The sequence below is a fragment of the Lepisosteus oculatus genome, chromosome 5, assembly GCF_040954835.1.
Source record: "Lepisosteus oculatus isolate fLepOcu1 chromosome 5, fLepOcu1.hap2, whole genome shotgun sequence".
NCBI lineage: Eukaryota > Metazoa > Chordata > Actinopteri > Semionotiformes > Lepisosteidae > Lepisosteus > Lepisosteus oculatus.
Genome location: NC_090700.1, coordinates 48,956,551 through 48,979,883, shown reverse-complemented (window position 1 = coordinate 48,979,883; position 23,333 = coordinate 48,956,551). Strand labels below are relative to the sequence as shown.

At 41.0% G+C, this 23,333-nt stretch overlaps 1 protein-coding gene across 1 annotated transcript in view; it reads right to left on the bottom strand.

The window, feature by feature from the left end:
- LOC102691670 (A disintegrin and metalloproteinase with thrombospondin motifs 7) overlaps positions 1-23,333 on the bottom strand; it is an 88,195-nt gene that overhangs the window by 8,052 nt on the left and 56,810 nt on the right. Inside the window, exons 17-23 of the mRNA XM_015343350.2 lie at positions 17,161-17,287; positions 16,598-16,808; positions 13,910-15,868; positions 11,430-11,582; positions 10,422-10,595; positions 10,113-10,259; positions 8,334-8,493 (exon numbers count right to left, since the gene is read on the bottom strand). Of these exons, the coding sequence (XP_015198836.2) occupies positions 8,334-8,493; positions 10,113-10,259; positions 10,422-10,595; positions 11,430-11,582; positions 13,910-15,868; positions 16,598-16,808; positions 17,161-17,287 (2,931 nt within the window). The remainder of the gene's footprint in view (positions 1-8,333; positions 8,494-10,112; positions 10,260-10,421; positions 10,596-11,429; positions 11,583-13,909; positions 15,869-16,597; positions 16,809-17,160; positions 17,288-23,333) is intronic.

The following is a 23,333-nucleotide window of genomic DNA, read 5'->3' as shown; positions in this document are numbered from 1 at the left end:
CAGAAGACCAAAAAATGCTTTGCATGTCAAATGGAGCAAGCCATATATGGACAGAGTGTGAATAACAAACTCTCTTTAGTTCTGCTGCCTTTTCCAAGTTAACAATACTTGTATGCCACAGCATAATAGTCACACAATTTCCACATTGGTCAACGTGGCCTAGCAGTTATGCAACCCTGTCACATGGGATGGACATGAACCATGCAGCAGAATTAATTCATATATTCAAGGGTAACAACACTGCCTTCTATTTCTACAGCAATTTCAGTTGCCCCTGAAGATTTAAATGGCTGTGCACTTCACAAGGCAGACCTTCTGAAAACCCTGCACTTCTGCAAAGTGTACATATTTTCAAAATCCCATATGAAGGAACAATGCAAGGGGCGGAGCAGTGGCTCTGTGGCTAAGGATCAGTGCCTGTGGCTGGAAGGTTGCCGGTTCAAATCCCACAGCCAGCAGAGGAATCCTACTCCGTTGGGCCCCTGAGCAAGGCCCTTAACCCCAACTGCTCCAGGGGCGCTGTACAATGGCTGACCCTGGGCTCTGACCCCAAGCTTTTCTCCCTGTCTGTGTGTCTTTGTCTCATGGAGAGCAAGCTGGGGTATGTGAAAAGATTCCTAATGCAAGAAATTGTATAGGGCTAATAAAGTGATGTTATGTTAATAGTTACAACAAACAGCCTGCTGCTCCATATCACTTACAGTACCTCCTGCTCTGCCATTCTCTCAGGATACCTGAGTGACAATATTTTTTTTCAATAAGCATCTTCCTTCCTGAGAGAGAAATAACAGTGGGATGTGGAGGGCTCATCACAGCAAGGACAGGCATCCTAGGAGCCTTGCACGTGGCTAACATCCACGGAGACAAGACAAGAGAAGCTATTATCTTGTCTGCAAGGCAGAGATACACAAATGTCCCCCTAATACTTTTTTATGGACGAAAGAGCAAAATAGCAGAATCTCATTGGATGTTCATTCATTTTAAGGTGAAGTTTTGAAAGACAGGGTGTGTACACATTTCTGCCCTGCGATAAACTGGCGCCCCATCTAGGGTGTACCCTGCCTTGTGCCCACTGCTTGCAGGGTCTGGCTCCCCCGTGTTGGAAGAAGCAATTATAAAATGGATGGACAGATTCAAAAGTCCACACATCTTTCCCCGAATGATGATGTTCACCACATAAAATTCAAATACATCTGATGATTTAAGTAATGGATAGAAGACACAAAAAACATTTTTTAAAGCTTTTCCTTATACTAAAGCAGTTACAAAACAGCACAATAAAAATTAAAACAAACCTCTGTGATGAGCTTTCCCATGTGGATTCTATTCCATACCACTTCATTAAGATCATTGTTATTACCACCACTGGATTCCAGCTAATTATTTCTAATCACCGTAATTGAGAGACACACAACAGGCAAATTTCTGTACTTTTCAACTCATGATTGCAAATGAAAATGCAGTGAGTGACTTGCTGGCTAAAACTTAAATATCTGTTATTATCCAGACACAGTGTCAGAGACACGTTTAGATTTATGAGATCTGGAATAATTACAAGAAATTAGATCCACACCATCTCGCAATAAAAAATAAGTCAGATTTCTAACAGCAGTGAGGAAAAGATAATTGACTTGGCATTTAATTTTGATCTTGGTTCAATGGCTAAATACATACTAACATCAACAGAGACTACAAGATACCAGAAATGCACCCTATTTTAAAACTAATGTTTGCCTTACTCTTTTTTTTGTTTACTCTACTAAAACATATTTTAGAAAAATATTGGAGTCCTACGCTCCATGCTTTTTAGTACTGATATCAGATGTGACAGGGTCTGTGGCTGCTTGGCTGGGTTAGCTCTAGAGATAACAGTGACAGAAAGAAACAGTAATTAACCTCTACAGGCCTCTACAGACATACACACTGATCTCCATGGCGTTCCCAGAGAATGTCTGGTCAGCCTTCTCCACAAGCTCAAGTACTCCAGGAAACTGGACTAATAAAATTCACAGGCGCAGGGCCAGGTCTCTCGTGGACCTAAGAGTAGTGTTTTAACATGATTTTCCATAGCCAGAGCCCTAAACCCTGCTATGACGTCTCACGTGTACTCCTCACTCTGTCTTATCACTGCAGTGTCTCCTTTCTGCTGTATTGTATACAGGTAATTCATAACTCCGCTAACACCAAAAGCTGTTGAATTCCTGATTTAATGATAAAAATGAGTCCTTATACAACATAAGAAATGTACTGTATGTGAATGGCTTTCTGATTAAATGGGCGATACAGTATGTACCTTGTATGTACCCTTGTGCCTTACACTAAACATACAGTAACAAAGCAGTCTTGTATGTTCTATTGTGGGAGGTGTGGTGGTGAGGCTATCAGCAAGGCCAGCTCACAGCTCCTACAGTACAGTAGGTCCTGAGGGCAATTCCACAACAGGGTGCTTTCAATGTAAGGTTTGAATGTCCTCCCTTGTTTGAATGGGTTTTCGCTAGGTGTTCCAGTTTTCTCCTGCATTCTCCCATCAGGCTGCCTATGGTTAAAGCTGTTCTCTGAATTGTCTGTGTCTTTATGTGCCGCAATGGAATAGTCTCTCTGTTCACGATGTAGCCCTGTTTTGCACTCTGACTTTTTAGGACAGACTCCAAGTTGCCATGTACTTCTTAGGAATAAACAACTTTCTGATAAAAGATGGGTGGACAGATGTTCTATTGTAGAATACTAGAATAAATATCAAATTAGAAATTCCATTGCCCAATTAGTAGACCTAAGGCATGTGCAGCATAAACTCAATGCCATTTCAGAATTAACTCAATACAGTGGCCCCAGAGAGACAGATGAATAGCAGCACCTGCACAATTCTTTTAAATGTCTGGCTACTGATGTCTGCTATGACTAAACCTTTTGAATGGGAGGGTTTTCTGTAGCTGTGTATAATCCGTGAACTTTGTGACGAATGTTACACAGCAGTTATGGGATTGGAAAATGCTTTGTATTTTACAACAATACAGGTTTTACAAGTCTCTTCTTGCTTACACCAATCTGAAAGTCTTAAAGATGAGGGCAATCTGAGCTATGAAGGCTTGTCTGGAGGTTCCTTAAGTAATGTTTAAATACAAATATGCTCCATAGACATACTTTGTGGTGAAATGAAATGTATTCCAATGTAATTACATTTTGGAAAAGTATCAGTTAAATTCAGAGTCATGGTAGCTCAGACGGCAAGGGTGTCTAGCTCCTGACCAGAAGGTCTCAGTCCTATATATGCAGTATATACACAATGCCTATAGAAAGTCTACACCCCCTTTGGACTTTTTCACATATTATTGTGTAACAGCATGGAACTGTGATGTAGATTTTGCCAGTTATCAACACAAAGTACTCTATAACATCAAAGTGAAAATAAAATCCAGACATTTAATTAAAAATAAAAAACAGAATTAATTGAATGCATAAGTATTCACCCCTTTGCTTTGACACACCTAAATTACCTCTGAACTAACCAACTCTCTTCTCCAAGTTTCATAATTACTTGACTGGAGTCCACCTGTGCGCAGTTAAGGCGTTTCACATGATTTCAGAAGAATTATACCTGTCTCTGGGAGCTTCCCCACTCTTTTTTATCAAGGTTCCATGATGTAATACAATAAAATGTGAAAAAGTCCAAGGGGGTGCAGACTTTCTATAGGTACTTTACTGTATATATGTCCACATATGCATATACTTCATAAAAGTAAGAGTGTCATACTGAATACAACAACTGACATTAATTGTTCTGAATACTAAAAAACATTTACATTTTAGGATTAGCAGTTGGAGTCATTGATAGTAAGTAGGTAAACATGAAAACCAAGCCAAAATAATTCTCAGAAATGCCTAAACCAATGGATCCCAACCCTGGTCCTGGAGGAACATCAGCAGCTGTCTCTGCTGGTTTTCATTCTAGCCAAGCTCTACATCTCCAGTGCCAATTGAGGCCTTGATTGATCTGCTTCTTTGGTCAATCCTGATTGCCCAAAAATGCCCTACAGTACCTCAAAGATGCAGTTTATGTTAACTTCAACATATAGAATTTTACACAACTTCTCCTTGACTTGCTTGCGCTTATTCCTGGTTAAATAACTCTTACTGGTTGATGATGAACAGACCCAGGTGGGAATGACACTGCATCAGTCACTCAGACGATGAGATTATTCCTCCTGCAGAGGTTACATTTCAGGCAGCCCACCTGCATGATGAGTGTCGTGAAACTGAGAAATTCATATTCCATTTGACCTTTTAAGAGTTGAAAGTAAATCTACATTTATGCCTCAAGCAGAAAGTTGTAATCAATTAACTTGTGATTAAGAACCAGAAGGCAGAGTATTCCTCCAGTACAAGGGTTAGAATTTATTGGCTTAGAGCAGGGTCAGCCCAGGCTGTATCACCTCTGAATCACAAGGACATCCTTATGTTTCAGCAGAAGATATAAATATGATATTCCACTTATTTTGTTTAGGTAATGCTTAACATGAGACATACAGTACTAGTTCTCTGTAAACTGTATTTGACTGCGCTATTCTAACCCCTGAAAGACTTACACCCTAACTATAAACACACAAGAAATGAACATTTAATGTGAAATACAATCTGACAACAGAGCAACCTGGAGGGAGAGGTAAAGTGCAGAAATCCACAGCTTGTATTTGGTCCTATCAGAGCTCTTCTATTCTCCACGAACCTCTGCAACCTCTCACAGATTGAAAAACAGAAGACTGGCAGCAAAGAAATCTTTCCAATTGTGCTTAACACAGGCAGAGAGCCTAAGTCTTGAAACTAGGTCAAATATCCAATGGGGACTTTTGGCAGTCTGAAACAAAGCCAACCCTGTCGCGTTTCTGCTTCTGTGTCAAATGGGAAGAACATATAAACCTTCATCTGCTTTCTTTCTAATTTCTTTAAGTTGTGTCCCTTTATTTCTCTTTTTTCTGAAACCATTCATCTTGTAACCAAACAATTACCCTGCTGTAGCCCAACTGCTGCAATTCTCTTGACAAAACAAAACAATCCACTCTGTCTGAGGCCGTGTTGTGCCTGAATAGTATTTTGGAATAGTATTTTGGACAACAGCTGGTATCCACTGAATCCCAGACTGCTGCTATTAGCTGCCTATTGCTTCTTTTCCATTCACCACTGCTGGAACTCTAAATAAAGTGGCTCTTCTCCAAGTGTCCAAGAAACGGTTTTGTTTTCCCTACGTAAAAAAAAGTCTTAACGGCCGGATGATTCAACTGTTAAATTTCTTGCCCTGGGCCTCTACACCAAACTCGCGTCCAATCCCACATGTTTATCCTTTCCATTATTGCAGATCTCAGTGTAACCAGGCACTAGTGCTGACAGGCTGTCTTCCCCCATACTGCAGGGCCTAGGCTGGAGTGTCGTGTTCACAGATTCCTTTGTTTGTCTTGGCCCTCGGGCGCTCCATGGCCATGATTTATACTGTACCTAATAGAGCTCCTTCAGCAGGGAGTCCAAAGATTGGGGCGAACAAAGCTTAACAGCAGCTTGGCTTTGCCCCAGTCAAAGTAGGCGCTCACCTCACACCCTCCTCACAGAAGAGCATCAGTGAATTGCCTTTGGAGACAGATTTTTAAAAGAAAGCCAGACAGAGCTTACGGCACTGCCGTTTTTGTGGTTTTCTCCTTAAATAGAGTCGGTGCACTGCATCTCAATTTATCAAGTAAGGATGATGTGTTTAGTCAAGAAGAACCCCCCCCCCCCCCCCCCTCCTCCTCTGGCTATTGCCCAGTTTCTTCTGTTCTTAAAAACACCACATTCCCTCTTTCTTGGATGGGCTCAGTTCTCATTTAGCTGAGAATCCAAGGCAATAAAAATCTCTCACTGAAAAGCTGAATTACAAATGCCTTACAGAGGCCCTCTGGAATCCAATTAGATTGAAGACCGGAGCAGCAAGAATCCTGCTTTCCGTTAATTGTTTTATAAACAGAAGCAGCACTGGGGGAAGTATTAGATACTAAAACAACTCCCTGACAAGGAGGGGAAAGGCAAAGAGGGGGCAGAGGGGAATGGCTGCCAAAAATAATGTGCAATATTTATTAATAGACCCACATTGCTCTCATTTAACTTCCTCAGCAACAGTGAAGCATCTCAAATGCCCGAGCTAGAGCACAACAAATTTCTACTCTGCAAAATTTCCTGGTTTTTCTTCTTTACCACGCCTTGCTTACTCGAAATAGTTCCTATTCTTTCATCCGCACAAGAGCAGTGGCAACAGGATAATGTCTGTGGCTAAGGATCTGTGCCTGTGATTGGAAGGTTGCTGGTTCCTATCCCGCAGCCGGCAGAGAAATCCTACTCCGGTGGGCCCCTGAGCAAGGCCCTTAACCCCAACTGCTCCAGGGGCGCCGTATAATATGGCTGACCCTGCGCTCTGACCCCAAGTTTCTCTCCCTGTCTGTGTGTCTTATGGAGAGCAAGTTGGGGTATGCGAAAAGACAAAATTCCTAATACAAGAAATTGTATATGGCCAATAAAGTGAACTCATAAAATCAACAAGCAGGTAGCAGAGTGCATATAGCACCTAGTCTTTGCAGTTAAATTGTTTCTAATTAATTCTTCAGAGACCTGAAAAATCATACCCTCTACTACAAAACAGTCCTCAGTGAATTAAAATCTTGCTGTTCTTGGGGAACAATTTCCCATCTTGGGGAAAAATAATTTCATCTGAAGCATTGCAGACCAAATCCTTTTCTCCATTACCTTTAAACAGACCCTAATCAGACAACAAAGACGATGTCTGACATTTTCACAGGTTTGTGCCTGTTAATTAACTATTCCCAAATGCCAGAACTTCATAATTTTTTCTTTTCCTTTCTTGGGAGAATGAGATGTGATTCAGACAGAGCTAAATGGCACAAATCCCAATACTGCAATGGGAGAGGCCTCGCTTGTCAGAAAAGGAAATAGAAAACAGTGCCTAGCAATAACCAAATATTCTGATTCTTAATAACTGAGAATGGCTCAAAAATGTTTAAAATTGACCTCAGAAATGAAAAGCAAAAAGGGTGCTCCACACTTTCCAGATATTAAGCTATTCATGGAAAAAGCCAAATCTCTTGTTAAATATGACTAACACCTTGCACTGCTGATTTAAAAGAAATTGTAAAGAGAACTTTTCTGTAGAATTCAGTAGAGCCCTCTATTTACTCTACCACTGTGATATTTACAATGGACGTGACTATTTGAATGTAACCAATAACCAAATTACAGTTTTTTGTCTATTAACAAATTTAAATGTAGTTACAGATGAATAAAAAAACGCAAGTAACTATCCTTTTTAAAAGCATCTAACATTCTGAAGGAAAGTCCTTTAAGGAAATTAAGTCCAATGTTGATGGTAATTGTGCACATTATGCAAAGTGCTTTGAGAACGCACAGCTCATTAAAAGAGGTTAACTATGCAAATCAGACTGTTCAGCACAGCATGGAGGTAGACATTGTGTAATCGGCTGATTATTTAAATCCTGAGCCTTGTCTGCTCTTTCAAGGTTCTGTAAGCTATGAAAAAAATCCTTCAGCGGAGTCTAAAATCAAACCAAATAATGAAAAAATAAAACAAATGATGAACTGATAAGTGATGTTATTAAAGAAGAGATGGTTTTGTAATGAAAGTTAATTGTTTGGTATTAAAATGGTACGTTTTTTCTTAATAATCCTAATAAAGCTTCCAGACAATGCCTCCGTGAAAGGAGAGACATGAATAATGAAATCTGAGCAGCCCAGAATCTCCTTCTTCTGGGACAGCAGGTGCTGCCCACAAAAGAAATGTAAGCTCAGAGATTTAAGAGGTCACCAAGGACTGAGGTGAAGGACTGTGGACTCAGAGTTCGGAGAGGAAATGGCAGGGATCCAACATACAGAATGTAGACAGAGACAAAGGATTACTTTAATGGTTAGAGGTACGTAATCCCATCAGGTGCACAAGGAAAACTAGAATCAGAAACAAACCTCCAGTACAAGGCTGCAGTAAACTGCTCGAGACTGAAAGCATGCCATGAGGCCTCAAAAAACACGTGCACACTTAAATGTTACAACGCTGCTCTAACATTAGATACGTCTGAGACCTGAAAGCATTTTTTAAAGGCATTCAGCTTCTGCAAGCCTTTTGAATTGTACTGTAGCTCTCCAGCAGTTCCATAAAAAATGAAGATGATGGCATTTTTGCCAACTCTACAAGCATTCTTTTCTCTAAAACATCGGTGCGCGGGACGCCTCAGCTCAAGCCAATGTGCGCGTTGACGCGGCAGAGCAGTGTGGGCAGGCGGACTCACTGGGCGGCACGCTCTCGCAGTCCTGGGTGTTGCATTCCTGCGTGTTCTCCGGCCAGGGCTCGTGGTCGCACTGCGCCCGGTCCTCCTCCTCTTGACCCGTCTTGGTGTTGACACACTTCACCAGCCGGCGCTGAAGCCCCCCCCCGCACGAAGCCGAGCACTGTCGGGACAGAGCAGAGTGAGCCCAGCTGTGAGCGAGAGCAAGCGTTCCCACAATTTGTGCCGTGATGCAGCCCTTCCTGCTCACTAGTCACTGTAATGACTAATGTCATTACAGCGCGTCACTGCCCCCCCCCTCCTCATCGCACAGGTCTCCCGCGGTCGTTTTGAAGCCCTCTCAGAGTAGGAAAGAAAACGATGGCCTTCACAGCCGACCTGCCACTAGGTGCCATTAATGGGGAACCACAGCGCTATTTTTACATTTTGGGGATAGAGAGAATCAGCACTGATGAGTGCATTTCAAACAACAATAACAGTAAAATGTAAATTTCCAGGTACAGTATAGACCATATTCTGCAATTCAGAATGAGGCAACAAAAGGTTCTGTGAAGTGTTGTGGCCTTATTACAGTACATTGCAATCAAGCAGTCTGGTTGGATAACCACTTTATGCAATTGAAATATTGTTCTCAACTTCAAGGCGGTTTTGCCCATAAATGGAACTTACTTGTTAACACTGCATGCAGATCATGTTGGAAAACTTCTGAGGTGAAATGTCTGCTGCACATCTTGTACTTAATTCACTCGTACATCGCATTACATTAGTCATTACAGTGACTAGTGAGCAGGAAGGGCTGCATCACGGCACAAATTGTGGGAACGCTCGCTCTCGCTCACAGTGAGACCCGCGGTCTTCGACAACATAGCGACTTACAGTACTTTCACAAAGTTCGTGATTTTGTACTTTCAATTTCAATTTCAGTTCAATTTGTGATTGCAACTGCACTACCAGGCCGCCCATGTACTCTATATAAGAAATCTAAATCACGTACTGTGGATGATGACATGGCACACATAGATAATAAATCTACCTGAACTTTCCTTCTGAACATGAAGACATGCATCAATCATCCTCAGCAGACACGTGCAGCGAAAATCTCTCATTAACACCTTGCCTGTGAATCTATAACCCCCTCATTGGTTCTTTGTTTGATTGCATGTGGTACACAAAGGCTCCCAGGGAAGACAGCGCAATGTTGATGTGCTGTTGGATTAAAGTGACACTGTGCATCACAGGGCTTCCAGACAGCAAGCTCAGATGAGGTGGTGGAGGTATTATATTGTTGGTGAGTCATATAATAGCTAGGAGATTTGCTTGTGTATGAAAAAGGATTAGGTTTTTATTTGTGTTTTTGACTTCTATTTTCCTTCTTTACTCATCATGCAATCATTTTTATAGTAGAAAAAGAACAAGAGACCCATTTCCGATTCCCTCATTTTAAATGAAAATCATGGCATTTCTTTGATAAGATAACCAACAAATCAGAACACTCTGATTCTTTGCTTTGTCTATTTATTTATTTTTTCATGGCTAAGTGTTGGTAGATACAGTATGTATGGAACTGACTATTTTAAAAAGGCTCTAAAAACAAAGAGCAGATTTTCATTCATTAGTGCACTACCACAATGTACTCTTACAACTCAAGTAGGGTGAGCATAATATTGTATAACTGAGTTCACCTGAAAAGAGTAGTTATACAGAATCATTTAATTACCTAGTTCTACATGTAACTGAAACTTAACAGCTTTCTGCCCATGTTAGAAGATATAACATTCTCACCTGACCCCAGGAACCCAAGACCCACTTTGTGCAGGGATGGGTATTGCAGCTTTGTACATTGCTGGGCTGAAGGGAGTCATCACACTTGCTCATTTCCGGGCAAGTAACAAAGCGCTGCTGTTCTCCTCCGCCACACAGCTCCGAGCACTGCAGGAAACAGGAAGCAGGAGTATCACTGCCGAGCCACTAGAGCTCAAAAACACAGCAAGAAACTCTGTCTTGCCTGAAAACAGAGGTTCTCGCTGCTGGGTGTATTTCTGAAAAGTTATATGCCACGCCTATTGTTTCAGCAGCAGGCGTGGTGCCTACCTCGCCCCAGGAGGAGGTGTACCAGTCCAGGCAGCTCTGGGCGTTGCAGACGCCAAGCGCTGGGGGCTTGTGGGAAACTGCGCGACAGTGGAAGGGACGCAATGGCCGGCGGTCCCGCGTGTCAAAGCACTGGATCTCTCGTACCATCTCACCGCCTCCGCAGTTCTGGGAGCACTGCAAAACCAGGCAAGGGTGCACAGCGCATAACTCACCAAGCACTGGACATACAGGGCAACACTTCATTCACAGGAGTTTGATATGGCACCTAATCATTCACAGACAGACATCTGTGCACATTCACATGAAATTTGGCATGTTCTGTGTAGCACTCAGAAATTCAATGGATGTGGATGAAAGTCCTAGATTGTATGTGTCTGGTTTGATATTGGAGGAGATTAAAGTGTTTTATATCTATCCGTCCAACTTCTAGCTTCTTCAATTTAGGGTCACAGGCAAGCAACAGATACAAGGCAGGATACACCCAGCCTTAACTGTGGAAAGCATGTGTGGGTATTTCAGTTATCTTGTTACACATTGCCTTTTCCCTTTCTATGTAATCATAGACCTCTAATAACCCTTCATTCATGGGAATAATTCACTCAATAAGCAAATGCATTGATGATGTTTATTGAGAAGTCAGGCTTAGAGGTTTGGGTTTAATCCACTTGACCAAAAGCTAGCCACCAGGATGAAAATATCCGGACATCCATTCAGAGAGGAGTTAATCAAGGGGCAGCTACACAGGTACAGATGGGGTGGAGATACAAAAAGATGAATGCGAACAAGACAGAGACAGAAAGCTGTATTTGTAGCTTGTTGGCAAGACGTTGCTTGGTTGCTGCCATCCTTCCTGAAGTACAGTACAGTTCTTGGGTAGCAAATTGTACTACATATTGTACTACAGTATACAGTATGTATGGCTCAAAACAGAAGTATGTCTCCATTATATATGATAATTAAAGTACTAATGCATTGGCTAATGGTGGCCACATCCAAAGAGTGCCTTACCTTCCCCCATTCTGTGACCCGCCAGGCGGAACAGGGTCGCAGGTAGCAGCGGCGCGCAGGGGGGGGTCTCTCAGTGATGTCACAGTCCACATCCCTGCCTGTACTGCAGGTCACTGTCCTCCAGACTGCCCCCAGCCCACAGCTGGTGGAGCACTGCAACAACAGCACAGCATCGCACATGACTGACCTGGCTCTTTGTACCCCTGGCACTGCTCATGGCCTTTTAAACATGATGAACTCTCACTGATCACCTTTTGAAGTCGCATCCACTTCATGAAATATAAATGCATGCCAGAGCACACAGACACAGTAATTCAGATCAACAAGCCAGCTTCATTTTTAAAACCATCAGCTCTCCAAATGTCCATGATGACACCGTCCACCCTCCAACTCTCTAAGCCCTGCTGATCACCAGTTCTGCCCCAGGGTCAATGAAGTCCTCAGCTCATTACATTTTGCATATTTTTACTGCATTAAGCTTACTTGTCTGAGAAACAGTAATAGGCGTCTGAGAATGCTAAATATTTTACGCATTTCTAAGACTGTGTTAAAGATTTAGAAGTAGCCAGGATCAAACTGTCAAAATGCCAAAGAGTGCTTTACTAGGGGTAACAATGTGGAGGAGCGGTCAGGTCCAGGGGACTGGTCACAGTTGTGGAGTCACATCCCAGGCTGGGCACTCATGTTGTACATTGGAGCAAGGTGCTTCACTCAGACTGCTGCTGTAGCTGTTAGTGGCTACAAATGTAAGCTGCGTTTGGATAAAGCTCCAGACAACAAAATAATAATATCAGCATGTTTTATTACACCGTATGAAAAAATAACTTTTATGGAAGGACCGATAAAAAAATAGATATAAAATTGTCATTAGAGATCACTAATTTGACTAATATGCAGCCGGAAGAAGAGCAATGTGCCAAAGAGAGCAGTAGTTTTTGTGAAATGCTAAGATACAAACTGCATCACTAAATTAATCCTTTAATTGCAGTAAATACATACCCAATATCATGACTTGGAGATAAACCGATCATTCACACACCACAATGAAAAGCCCTTAAATATGCAAATATTTAAAATTACATCAGAAAGCAAAGTGGAGATAAGAGGATTCAGCTGCTGAGCTGCCTTGACTCTCTGGTTAGCACTGCTTTGGCAGGATCTTAAGCCTTGGGTATATTTTAGCACTAATTACTGCATGTAATACTAATTTTCTGCATCCTTTCAAGGCACACTTTTATAGATTACGTGGCAGTCCTAACTCTGGGAGATGGGACTGCACACCAGATTTCACTGTACTTTTACAAATGAGGTCATACTTCAAGAGGGAAATGCATGAGTTAAAAATTTAATCTTAATCAGATGCATCTCACTCCAAGTCCTGAAGAGTCTGGTGATTTTCAGTTCACTTAATTATTGATTTAGTCTGTCTGAACTTCCACTGCTTTAGGAGCTTTAGCTATTGTAGATCTTAAGCTCCTCTAAAACGTGCACGGTTGTGACTCTCCCAAGATTAAGAGCAAGGATCACTGATGCAGCTGGGGTCTGTTAGAAGTGGATGTTGAAAGAAGAAGCAGTTCTGCATTGACAATGAAAGCACTAACTGAAACACCCATAGTAATAGAAAATAGTAGTATAAGAACTAGATGGATTTCTTTCTAGTGTTTTATCAGCATTTCTTTTACCTACAACAGATTCTCGATATTCGTCAGGGTTTGGTGCAGAGAACTATCACCAATAGCCAAATTCACTTACAGTATAAGCAAGTCTGCCACTATACCATCACATGATGTACTATAGTATATAAAATGTATGGCTAAAGACAAAAGTATATGCCTCCATTATATGGTAATTAAAGTACTAATGCATTGGCTTTAAGTTAACTAAAATAAAAGTGAGCAACAAAAAACAACAGTCATTCCTACAGTCAACATACAGTATAGTAATCCACTAAAATAAATATGAATCTCTCCTCTGTGCCCTGCAGATGTCTGCACTTTCTCTTCCTGCCTTCATGATTAGCACCCAGTGTAATGAAACGGGCAATAAACTTCAGATAAACAAGCAAATAAACTTGTCATTGAGCTTGTGAAGGCACCTCCAGACACAGAACCAGGAGCACCTGTTACAGTATAAAAACAAGAGCACATTGAGCTGCGGACGCAGGGTAGAGGGCACTTTTGCAGGTGGCATGGAGAGGCTCACTAACTAGCTATATTCGTCTCACAATCCTAGTCTGTTGTGCTGCTAATTCGTTTAACAGCCTTCGGCTCCGTTTCACCCCATTCTGCTCTTCTGCCATCCAAGACCCTTTTGCAAATACTGGAATATCGAATCGTCAATAACCAAATTCAAATGTTGTACTTTAAAATGTAATTAATAGCTTAAACATAATGTGCCCCCAATAACGTTGTTTTTTAATATCACTAGAAACTTAAAATAGACAGTACTTCTTTTTTGAATCGTAAGAATCTCCAACTTACCGCACTCCATTTTCCAGCGACCCAAAAGCCAGCTGTGTCAGGAGCTGGTGTGGGAGAGGAAAGAAACTGGGTCAGTCCCAGAGGTCTGCTGGACTCCTCAGGAAGGCTTGAGTTGTCATTATCAGGGTGATCGGTGACAGGCTGCTGTGTAATTCTGCTTCTCATCAAATAGGGATTTATAATTTCATTGGAATCGATCTCAGACCACACAGCAGTGGAAGAAGGGGGACTGGTCAGCATCTGATCAGGAACTTTGGTGACACCAGGAGAGGGACGATGAACATCTGGCGAAGCTGTTGATGCTTCATCTGAAGTGGTTCCTGTTGAAATTAACACAGTGTGTGCATCTTCTTCCTGAACTATGGGATGTAATGCCTTCTTGTCCCATTCAGGAGAAGCAGAGGTTTCCAAGGCTGGATCCCAAGAAGCAGGCAGAGCAGAAGGTAGTGTTTGTGAGTAAACATATGGTGGGGAAGTCACAGCTTCTGGACTAATGTCAGGTTGCTTTGACATTTCATTATAAAGAGGTGTTTCTGTTTTATCATTTGGATCGGGATCCTGCTCTTTAAAAAACTGTGTTGAAGTATGCCCCACGATTGACATCAAATCAAACTGGTCTGGTACAGTTGGTAAGGGTGTCTCAGTTTTGAGATAAAACCATGGGTGAGGGGTAAGAGGAGGTAAATCTCCTTCTGTTTGATCAAGGATCTTCTGAGCATCTGGGATTTCTTCTGAAGTTAAGACGCTCTCCTGATTTTCATTAATGTCAAGCGTGCCTCCCTCTTCATTTTCTGTAGGAAAGGTTGTCACAGCCTGTTCATGGCTCCCAAAATCACGATCACTTGTCCCATTTCTTTCATCAGCAGTATAAACCTTCTGATCTTCCATTCTGTCTTCTGTAAGTCCATGAGGATTTCCAGCGTCACTGGAATCATTTAGGTCGCCCTCTGTCCAGAGGTCCTCCATTGGATGCCCGTTATTCTTTCCACCATCTTTCTGGTGCTTCCGATTATTTTCAGCTTCAGTATTTGCAGTGAAATTTACCAAGCTGGATGAGAAGTGGTCTTCTAGTTCTGGTTCACCAAGTGAAAAGCTTTCAGTGTGGACTTTATCAGGACTGTATGTCAAAGGAGAAGAGGAAGGCCTTTCAGTAGGTGATCCTTCATTTGACTCCTCCTCACTGTCTAAGAAGCTGGGAGTCACAGTCACTGAGGTCTGCCTTGTAGGACTTGAATCTGGCAGCAAGTAATTAAATGAATAGAATTTATCGTCCTCCTCCCCTTCATTTTCAGACATCTCTGGGTTGATTTCATCAGCCTCTTTTCTGTCTAGCTCAATTTCAGTGCAGTTTAGTGGGTGAATGGTGGAATGCAGGTCTTCTGGTCCTTTCGGACTGACTGTATGTAACTCTGCATTTGCAGATTTCTGGTCAATATTATCTGTTGTGCCTGAGCTGTGATCATGCCCTTCCCCTTCCCTGTTTGTTCCCATATTCTCTTCTGTTTCAGTCTCCTTGTCATCTTCCTTCTCAATTCCCAGGCCATAAGACAGGTCAACGTGGAAGTTGATGAAGTTGTAGTCATAGTAGAAATCATCAACAAACACATTTTTGCTAAAAGAATCTTCACCCGTCTGGTCTATGTGATTCTGTATAGAAAAATCATCTTCAATAATGTTATTCAGGTCAGCGTACTCTGGAGGGCGTGCTTTGGTAGTTCCTTGCCCAGGTTTAGGTGGGAGACTTCCGTCCAGAATGGAATTAATTTCATTGTACAGCTCTTTGCTGGATGACCCACTTCCAGACCAATCTGTTCCAAAAATGTCCATTTTCTTTGGGCATTTGTGTGCATTGCAGGGAGTCTCTGAAGGAGGCTTCTTCTTGGGATCACAGTCGGCCCCTGTGTTTCTGCTGCAGATAACATCACGACTCTTGTTGCCCCCACCACATGTCACAGAGCACTGCAGAAGAACATCATGGACATTGATGTTAATGAGCCCTGCCATATTTAAATATACACCTCTGAAACCTGTGGGATTACTCACTGTATCCCACAGGAATGAAGATGACTAGAAGACTGACCTTTATTTTTTTATATTTATATGAATTACATTTTTTTCTTGATCTCCATACACTATTCACCTAAATTTCATTCAATCTGTGTATTGAAAACACTGCAAACAGAATAGCACTTATGCATTCTGATAAAAAAAGAATGACTGAACACATATTCAAGTACTAGTTTCACTGTACTAGAATACACATTAAGTTGAATATTGTAATATTGTGATTATTGTTTTAAGCTACAGATTTCTTTTAACAAAGATGATGTTGATGATGTACTAAGAAGTTGCTGACAGAGCTTTGGGACATACAGGAATGATAGGTCAGCTCTCTGGAAAGGGAGCTCTTGTCTTTTTGTCATTTACAAGACTAACAATTGTTCAGATCCAGAAGTATGTGATTCACTGACAAATGCTGAGTTAATCCAAGAGCTTCTGGAACATAAGGGCAGCCAGAAAACATGATGATGCAAAGAAGTAGAAGAAAAATCAGGGTTGAAAAAGGTCACGAAGCATTACAGACTACATCACTTGTGCTGTTCTACCAGGGTGTGGCTTGCTGAGAATGTTTGCCTAACTAATTCTGGACGCTTTCAGGATGACCCATGACTAATCTGACCTCCTCACCTCTGACCAGTTGCCCACAGTCCAGTCAGCAGGGCAGGGCTGTGTGTTGCAGGGGGCCACAGACTCGGGCTTGGTCAGGTTCTCGCACTCGGACGGCTGCAGGGCTCGCTGTTCATCCGCCCCTACACTCTGGACACAGAGCACAGTCCTCTTCATGAGCCCCTCATCTCCACAGCTCGCCGAGCACTTCTGCCACTCTCCAGCCCACCATCTGCACATGGAAAAAATGAAAGGAATTTCGGAGCGATCACAATCAGGCTAAATGCCAATTCTAAACAGAATTCCTTCACAGCAGGAAAACTGGAAGAAAATCTATCAGTAAGGTACTAGCTTTAAGCTGATTTGCACTGGCCTCCTCCAGTTTCCCCAGTATAAGAGTCTGAATTTGGGGTATACTTGAATCAGTTAGCTGAAACCCTTGTCGTATGTAAAAGCTCGACATCATGGATTAGAATTTAAAGACCCTACTGGTGCTAAATGTTAGCCTTCCTCTAACTATTCATGATCTGCTGACGGCTTCTTACAGTGGGGTTTACTGCATTTTAATCGACTTGAAGACTGACCTGGCTGGGCACAGCTCCTCGTTACAGCTGGCCTGCTTGTCATCCGGGCGCGTGGCTGGGTCGCAGTACTGTTCCTCTACTATCCCTGCAGTCCGTTCCACACAGTGGACGATTTGCCTCTGAACACCTGGAAGTGCCGAAAACAGCCAAGGCACAGCCAGAGGGGGAAACACAAAGTAACGCAGATGAATAAACACACAGGCGCGGCACAGAGACACAACAGGAAGACACAGACGCAGAGACGCACAAAGACACTGCTGAGTCTGGACGGCCAGGAAATTTGCCAAACGTGAACAAAGGGGAGGCTCAGTAGCACACCTGCAGGGAGCTCTAGTAATCAGACAGGCAGTTCACGTCTGGAATGCTACAAGCATGAGACCTCTTCCACTGTCTGCAGGTGCCTTAGGGTCACAATTAAGGTGTCATGTTAATGGTGCAGTGAGGTTCAAAGAAAAATGACCCGTCCCAGACTGCTGAAGCACAACCACACCAAATGAAACGTCCGTTTTCTTTTGTTGCAAGGTGATGTCGCCTTGGATGACATTTTTGTTGAATGGAAACTAAAAACTGGAAAAAAAGGACCACTTTGTACTCAATTTGCATCTGAATTAATTTCTAACTGTCCCTGACAGCAGAGCGGTGTCTTCAAAGCCAGAGAGCTGATGACATGAACCTGGAGGTGAGGCAGGCTGTGGTGTGGGTCGTGAGAGGACACTGGGAGATTTATGTTGCTGGCTGATTACAATCCTTCGTCTCCCATGGCTAGCCATTCTGTCTGCGTGAAGCACCTTTCTCCCAACTCCTTCAGGCAGTTGTTCAACTTTGTTCTTCTAAATTACTTTTTTTTTTAATTGCCAGCCCAGATTGCTAACAGAAATATACCAAACGTAAAGTCTCCTGAATAAATGAAGTAAGCCCTAAAGTCAAGGGTGTAGAGGGTAAGTAGAGAGAGGGGAGGTAGGCAGAAAGAATATTACGAGCTTTACATTAAGAACTTGGTACAGCAAAGGAGACAGACAGTCTTAATGACACGATTACAGTACTAGATATCAAAGAGAGTTTTATATCTTTCTTCAGACAGATCTCACTAACAACCCTTGCAATATTCAGGACGCATGTTTTTTTTAAACTCTTGTTCACATCTTTGAGAGCAGGCATGACCTGAGAATATATTTTACTGCACTGTTTTTGTTACCTATTATATAGTCTTATAATTCCTACAGCAATTACTGTAGGTGATTTCAATTCTGAAAGATGCATGAAGGGAGACCAGCTTGTAGGTAGCTTCTCACCTTCTCATAATGGCACAAAGGAACACAAGATGAGTAATTCATCACCAGCATTGTATTCCTGTTCTTATTCTTGGAGTCTTGCACATTGCATAGGTAACCACCAATCAGATAAGGTAATTCTAAAATTCTAAAGACCTAAAACTAACTGGTTCAATTGAACAAAAGCTTTTCAGAGAACATCTGGATAGAAAAAATCCTGATACTATTCTGCCCTCATTGACCAGATCCCTATTAATTAAACAAGTTAATTGCTTAACTCGTCAATAGTATTCCCAGGCTTTAGAAATTTCAGGTGAATTGTAAACACAGCTAGATTGAAGCTATTCACAATCAGGATTAAAGACCCCTGCTATTGAGTTTCTTTTAGATATAACTTCTTCAAAAAATGTTTGCTAATATATTTGGTTTTGATGCATTTATTAAAGAGTGGACCTTCAGGCCATGTTGTGTTTTTACCAAAACACACACCAGAAAATTGTCCTGCTGTCTTCAGGAAATCACATTTTAATAATCTCTTCTAAACACTCCATAGTTTTCACTTCATATTTTGTGACTTGAAAAGAGTATTTTCCTCCTTTCAGAAACATTGCAACGGAGGTTTGCAAGAACAATGCATGTGAATTATTGAATACAAAAGACTACTGTGCTGCTTAATCTGATCTCAGCTGAAAACTAGTGGAATTGAACACACTATCCCAGATTTCTCCACTATGTGTTCAGTGGTCCAACTGCTCATGAAAGGGCTATTAACTTCACAAACATCTTACATCTTACAGGATCAATTATTCTTGGTTAACATTTGCATACCATTGCTAAAAGGCAAAGAGTAGAAAAATGTACCAGCAAACCTCAATTGTTGTACTGTAGGTGGAATTTAATTAGCCTCCCACAGAGAATTCTTGGAATTCACAACTCTTAATCACTTACAAAACAAAGAATAATTTTTACAGTTAGCTGAAGCCACTAGTCAACAAGATCCATTTAACATGCATTAACCTGTTGTCTCTTTGGAATGCTAAATTTCCCTTGACCAAATTTGTTTTTGAACAATACCCTTCGGATATCTTTTTAAACTTTTTTTAAAAAAAGCTTAAATAAATAATAAAAGTAATAATAATCACTTGTGCAGTAGACATCCTTATACATCCTTCTCAATGGTGACTTACAATACATATACAAGCTTTTAAATTCACACTGGGTAAGTAACAATCATATTCATCCAAGTTAAGAAAATGAAAAATAAGGCTGGAACTAAAGTAGAAGTGATCTGCTCTGAAAGGGCAACATGAAATAGGATTGAAGCCAGTGAACAGACAACATTTGGCCCAACCTTTCACTGTGCTTTCACAATTCTGGTTAATTTCTGCAAGAACACTGTAAACAAATATTAATTTGGTTTTGTCCTTCACCCAATAATAATAATAATAATAATAATAATAATAATAATAATAAACTTTATTTTATACAGCACCTTTAAAGGTGGCTTCTCAAAGGGCTTTACAGGATGACAACAATAAATAAGAAGAATACACAAAATAAAACACAATTACAATATATAGAGGAGACCGTGGGTGGTGGTACTAAGAAAAGCAGAGGGGTGAAGAATTGAACCAGTTAAATAAAGGCTTTTCTGAAGAAGAGGATTTTGAGTCTGGATTTGAAGGAGTTTAGAGAAGGTGACTCTCTGATATCCTTGGGGAGAGAGTTCCAGAGCGTGGGGGCATAAGAGAAGAAAGCCTTGTCACCCCTACAATGTAGACAGGCTTGGGGGACAGTAAGGAGAGCAGAATTAGAAGAGCAAAGGTTGCAAGGTGGGGAGTAGGGCGATAATAGATCAGACAGGTATTGAGGTGCCAAGCCATGCAGAGCCTTATAGGTGAGCATTAGGATTTTAAAGTCTACACAGAATTTGAATGGAAGCCAGTGTAAGGACTCCAGGATAGGAGTAATGTGATCATTTGCACTAGACCTGGTCAGGATTCTGGCTGCTGAGTTTTGGACATACTGCAGTTTGTTCAGAGTAGATTTAGATACCCCAGTGAGTAAAGCATTACAGTAGTCAATTCGAGAGAACACAAATGCCTTATATGAATTAAATGTATAGTCTTATATACAGGGTGTAATGTATTACACACTAAGTAAGTGGATGAAAAACTTACTAAATAAAATGCTGAATGTGGAAAAATCCAGAAAATGGGAAGAAATGCATAATGTGATTTCCACAGAGAGTCAGCTTACAGCCAGATGATCACTGTGAAACAGGTCACAGAAGGAGGCTGAAAGTTAGGTGGATTAGACATGCGCAAGAAATAAACGCCCTCAGACTAATGTTCTCTTCTGGTTTTAAGACTTAATTCACTGTCAGTACAGGCTTCCAGCCTCCTAAGGACAAATAACAAAATATGGATTAATGATCCTAAACCAGGCACTGGGGAATTACATTCAGTAAATTCTTGGATGCTAGTTTGCTATGCTTTAATTTGCTAGAATACATTTCTGTTTCTCTTTTTTTTAATTCCGGTGTCTATAAATACTCTTAACCCCATTAGGATTATGACGGATACATTAACAACTACTGTTAAAATTGTATTGATCCTTGGACACCATTAAATAGATGCAAACCTAGAAAAAGAAGGAAAGCTGGTAAACTGCACTTCTGTAGCATAGCCAATATCCAGATGGATATGGAGTAAGAAAAAGCAAAACCCATCTCTCTGACTCTGCATGTGCAGACGAGTATGTGGACTGAATCAGTCACTTCTGCTCACTTTGCACCCATATATGTTGGTGAGAAATACTGTTGTATTTAGCAAATAGACTTCAACACCCCAGCTGGAACAAAAGACGTTGAAAGATCAGCAGTATTTCTGTGGGCAGAAGGACAGGTATGGTAACAAAGCCTATGGAGATAACGTACTGTAGTTTGACAGCTGCATTCAAGCTGCATTGAAAATGAAACCAGAGTAAATTCTGGTCAGAGCTTCATTAGGAATTAAGCCTGTGGGAATTTTTGTAAATGCTTTAGAGCTACAGTTAATCACAGGTTTAGTTTTCACCCGCCTTGCCTGAAATACAGAAGACGTTATATAAAGGCAGACCTTTAAGGGGTGTCACCACCTTCCCCACCAAGGCTGAGAAAAGAATTTAAAAAAAAGACAACAAACAGAGCAAAATAACACAGAAACAGCCACATCCAATTTGCAGATCATAATTAGTGATTATGATTATTGCAAAGAGATTTTATAAAAAAACGGAAAAAAGTCCTCATATTATGCTACTTGTGTGATTACTTCTGGTCTTCAAATGCATGTAATTAACTTTCCTCCTTCGCATGGCTGCCAAGTCATGGAATAACAATGCAGCTATTGTACTGCACACCAAAGAAGCCTATTTTCAGTTTGCAAAGCTCCACATCAATACTGCTTCAAAATAATAGCAAAGCTCTAAAGTACATGTGTCAGATGCGACAGCAATCTACAATCTACAATAGCCAGGAAGGTCACAGCCTCATAATGAGTCTGAAAAATTAGCTGCTGCATGCAATCACGTATTGTCAAAAAGATGTGTGGAAGAAGCAAACAAACATAAAACAGATTGCAATACAATTATGACACTGCTATAGAATTGCTATAATAATTAACAAAAGTTTGAGAAGTGTAAAAGGTTAGCTGTAATTTGTCTGAATATTTGCAATTTGGTTGTTATCCCACCAAGTCTTCCCAAAAGATTCAACAGTAGTAATTATGACTTTGCTTTTAACACAGATTTGGAATATAAAGGAAGCACTTAGATATATGCATCATATCTCAGCATTCTAAAGACGACCAATTGCAAGGAAATTGAAAATTGAAAGCAAAGTGAAAGTAAAGACAAGGGCCTGTATTCATAAAATATCTGGTGTCATGGTTGGGATATAAGAATATTAGTTTAAATGTTGGTAAGACAATTAAATGTTTTTTTTTTCACAGGTCTGTATTTTCTAGATCAAAAAGTATGTGGCAAAAAGAAAATGATATAAGTGCTTCATGGACATAATCCAATATCTTTACTCCAACGTTAAGCTGTAGGAGACTGGTAAGTCAAAACTGGCCTCTCCAAATGCGCTTTTCCTTATTGCCAGCCCTCAGACTCCACTCACATTCCCTACTACTCGTGCAAACAGTACAATACAAGGTCCTTAAGAGTTGAAGGTTCTACAAACTCCCATAATCATTTCCAACAACAACAAAAGCTGACAAAGGAGTTTCTGTAGGTGACATTTCATTTAGCTTTTGGTGTTGAACGTCTGCATGCAACCTTATGAATAAAGATAACAACTTAGACCAATACTAGAAATCAGTTGTCGAAAGTAACAAGGTTTCAAACCATCCACTCTGCATTTCCATTAAAGCAGCACAAAAGAGCAGAGGCTGATAGCCCCGCTGCCCTATTTTGTGCTAAAGAGATAAGACCAAACAAGTTCCTGTTTCACCCTTTCGCAGACATGCAAAGTTTCAGACAGAAGCAGTGGACAGAAAGAGCTCTGTTGTCATTCAGCTGCCTATTTCAGCATCAGAAGCCTTGTTATAATGACAGAATACATAAGGACCGAGCTCAGAGAGTGTGGTAATTTAAGTCTTTTAACAGCTGGTATGACAGGAGTTGAAACATCTGGGCAGTTGTATTTCCATGGAGAAAGCCTGCTACCGCAATGCATGCATTAATCCTTAATTAAACTGCATCTGCTGAGATAAACACAGGACTATTTTCTCAAATTAGTTTATTTGTCATAAATGACAATAAACCCTACCAGATTAAAAGAAAATAAGACCTTTAACAAAGTGATAACACACAGTACTGGTTTTTAAAACAGAGACAACTTTTTTCATTAATGGACACTTT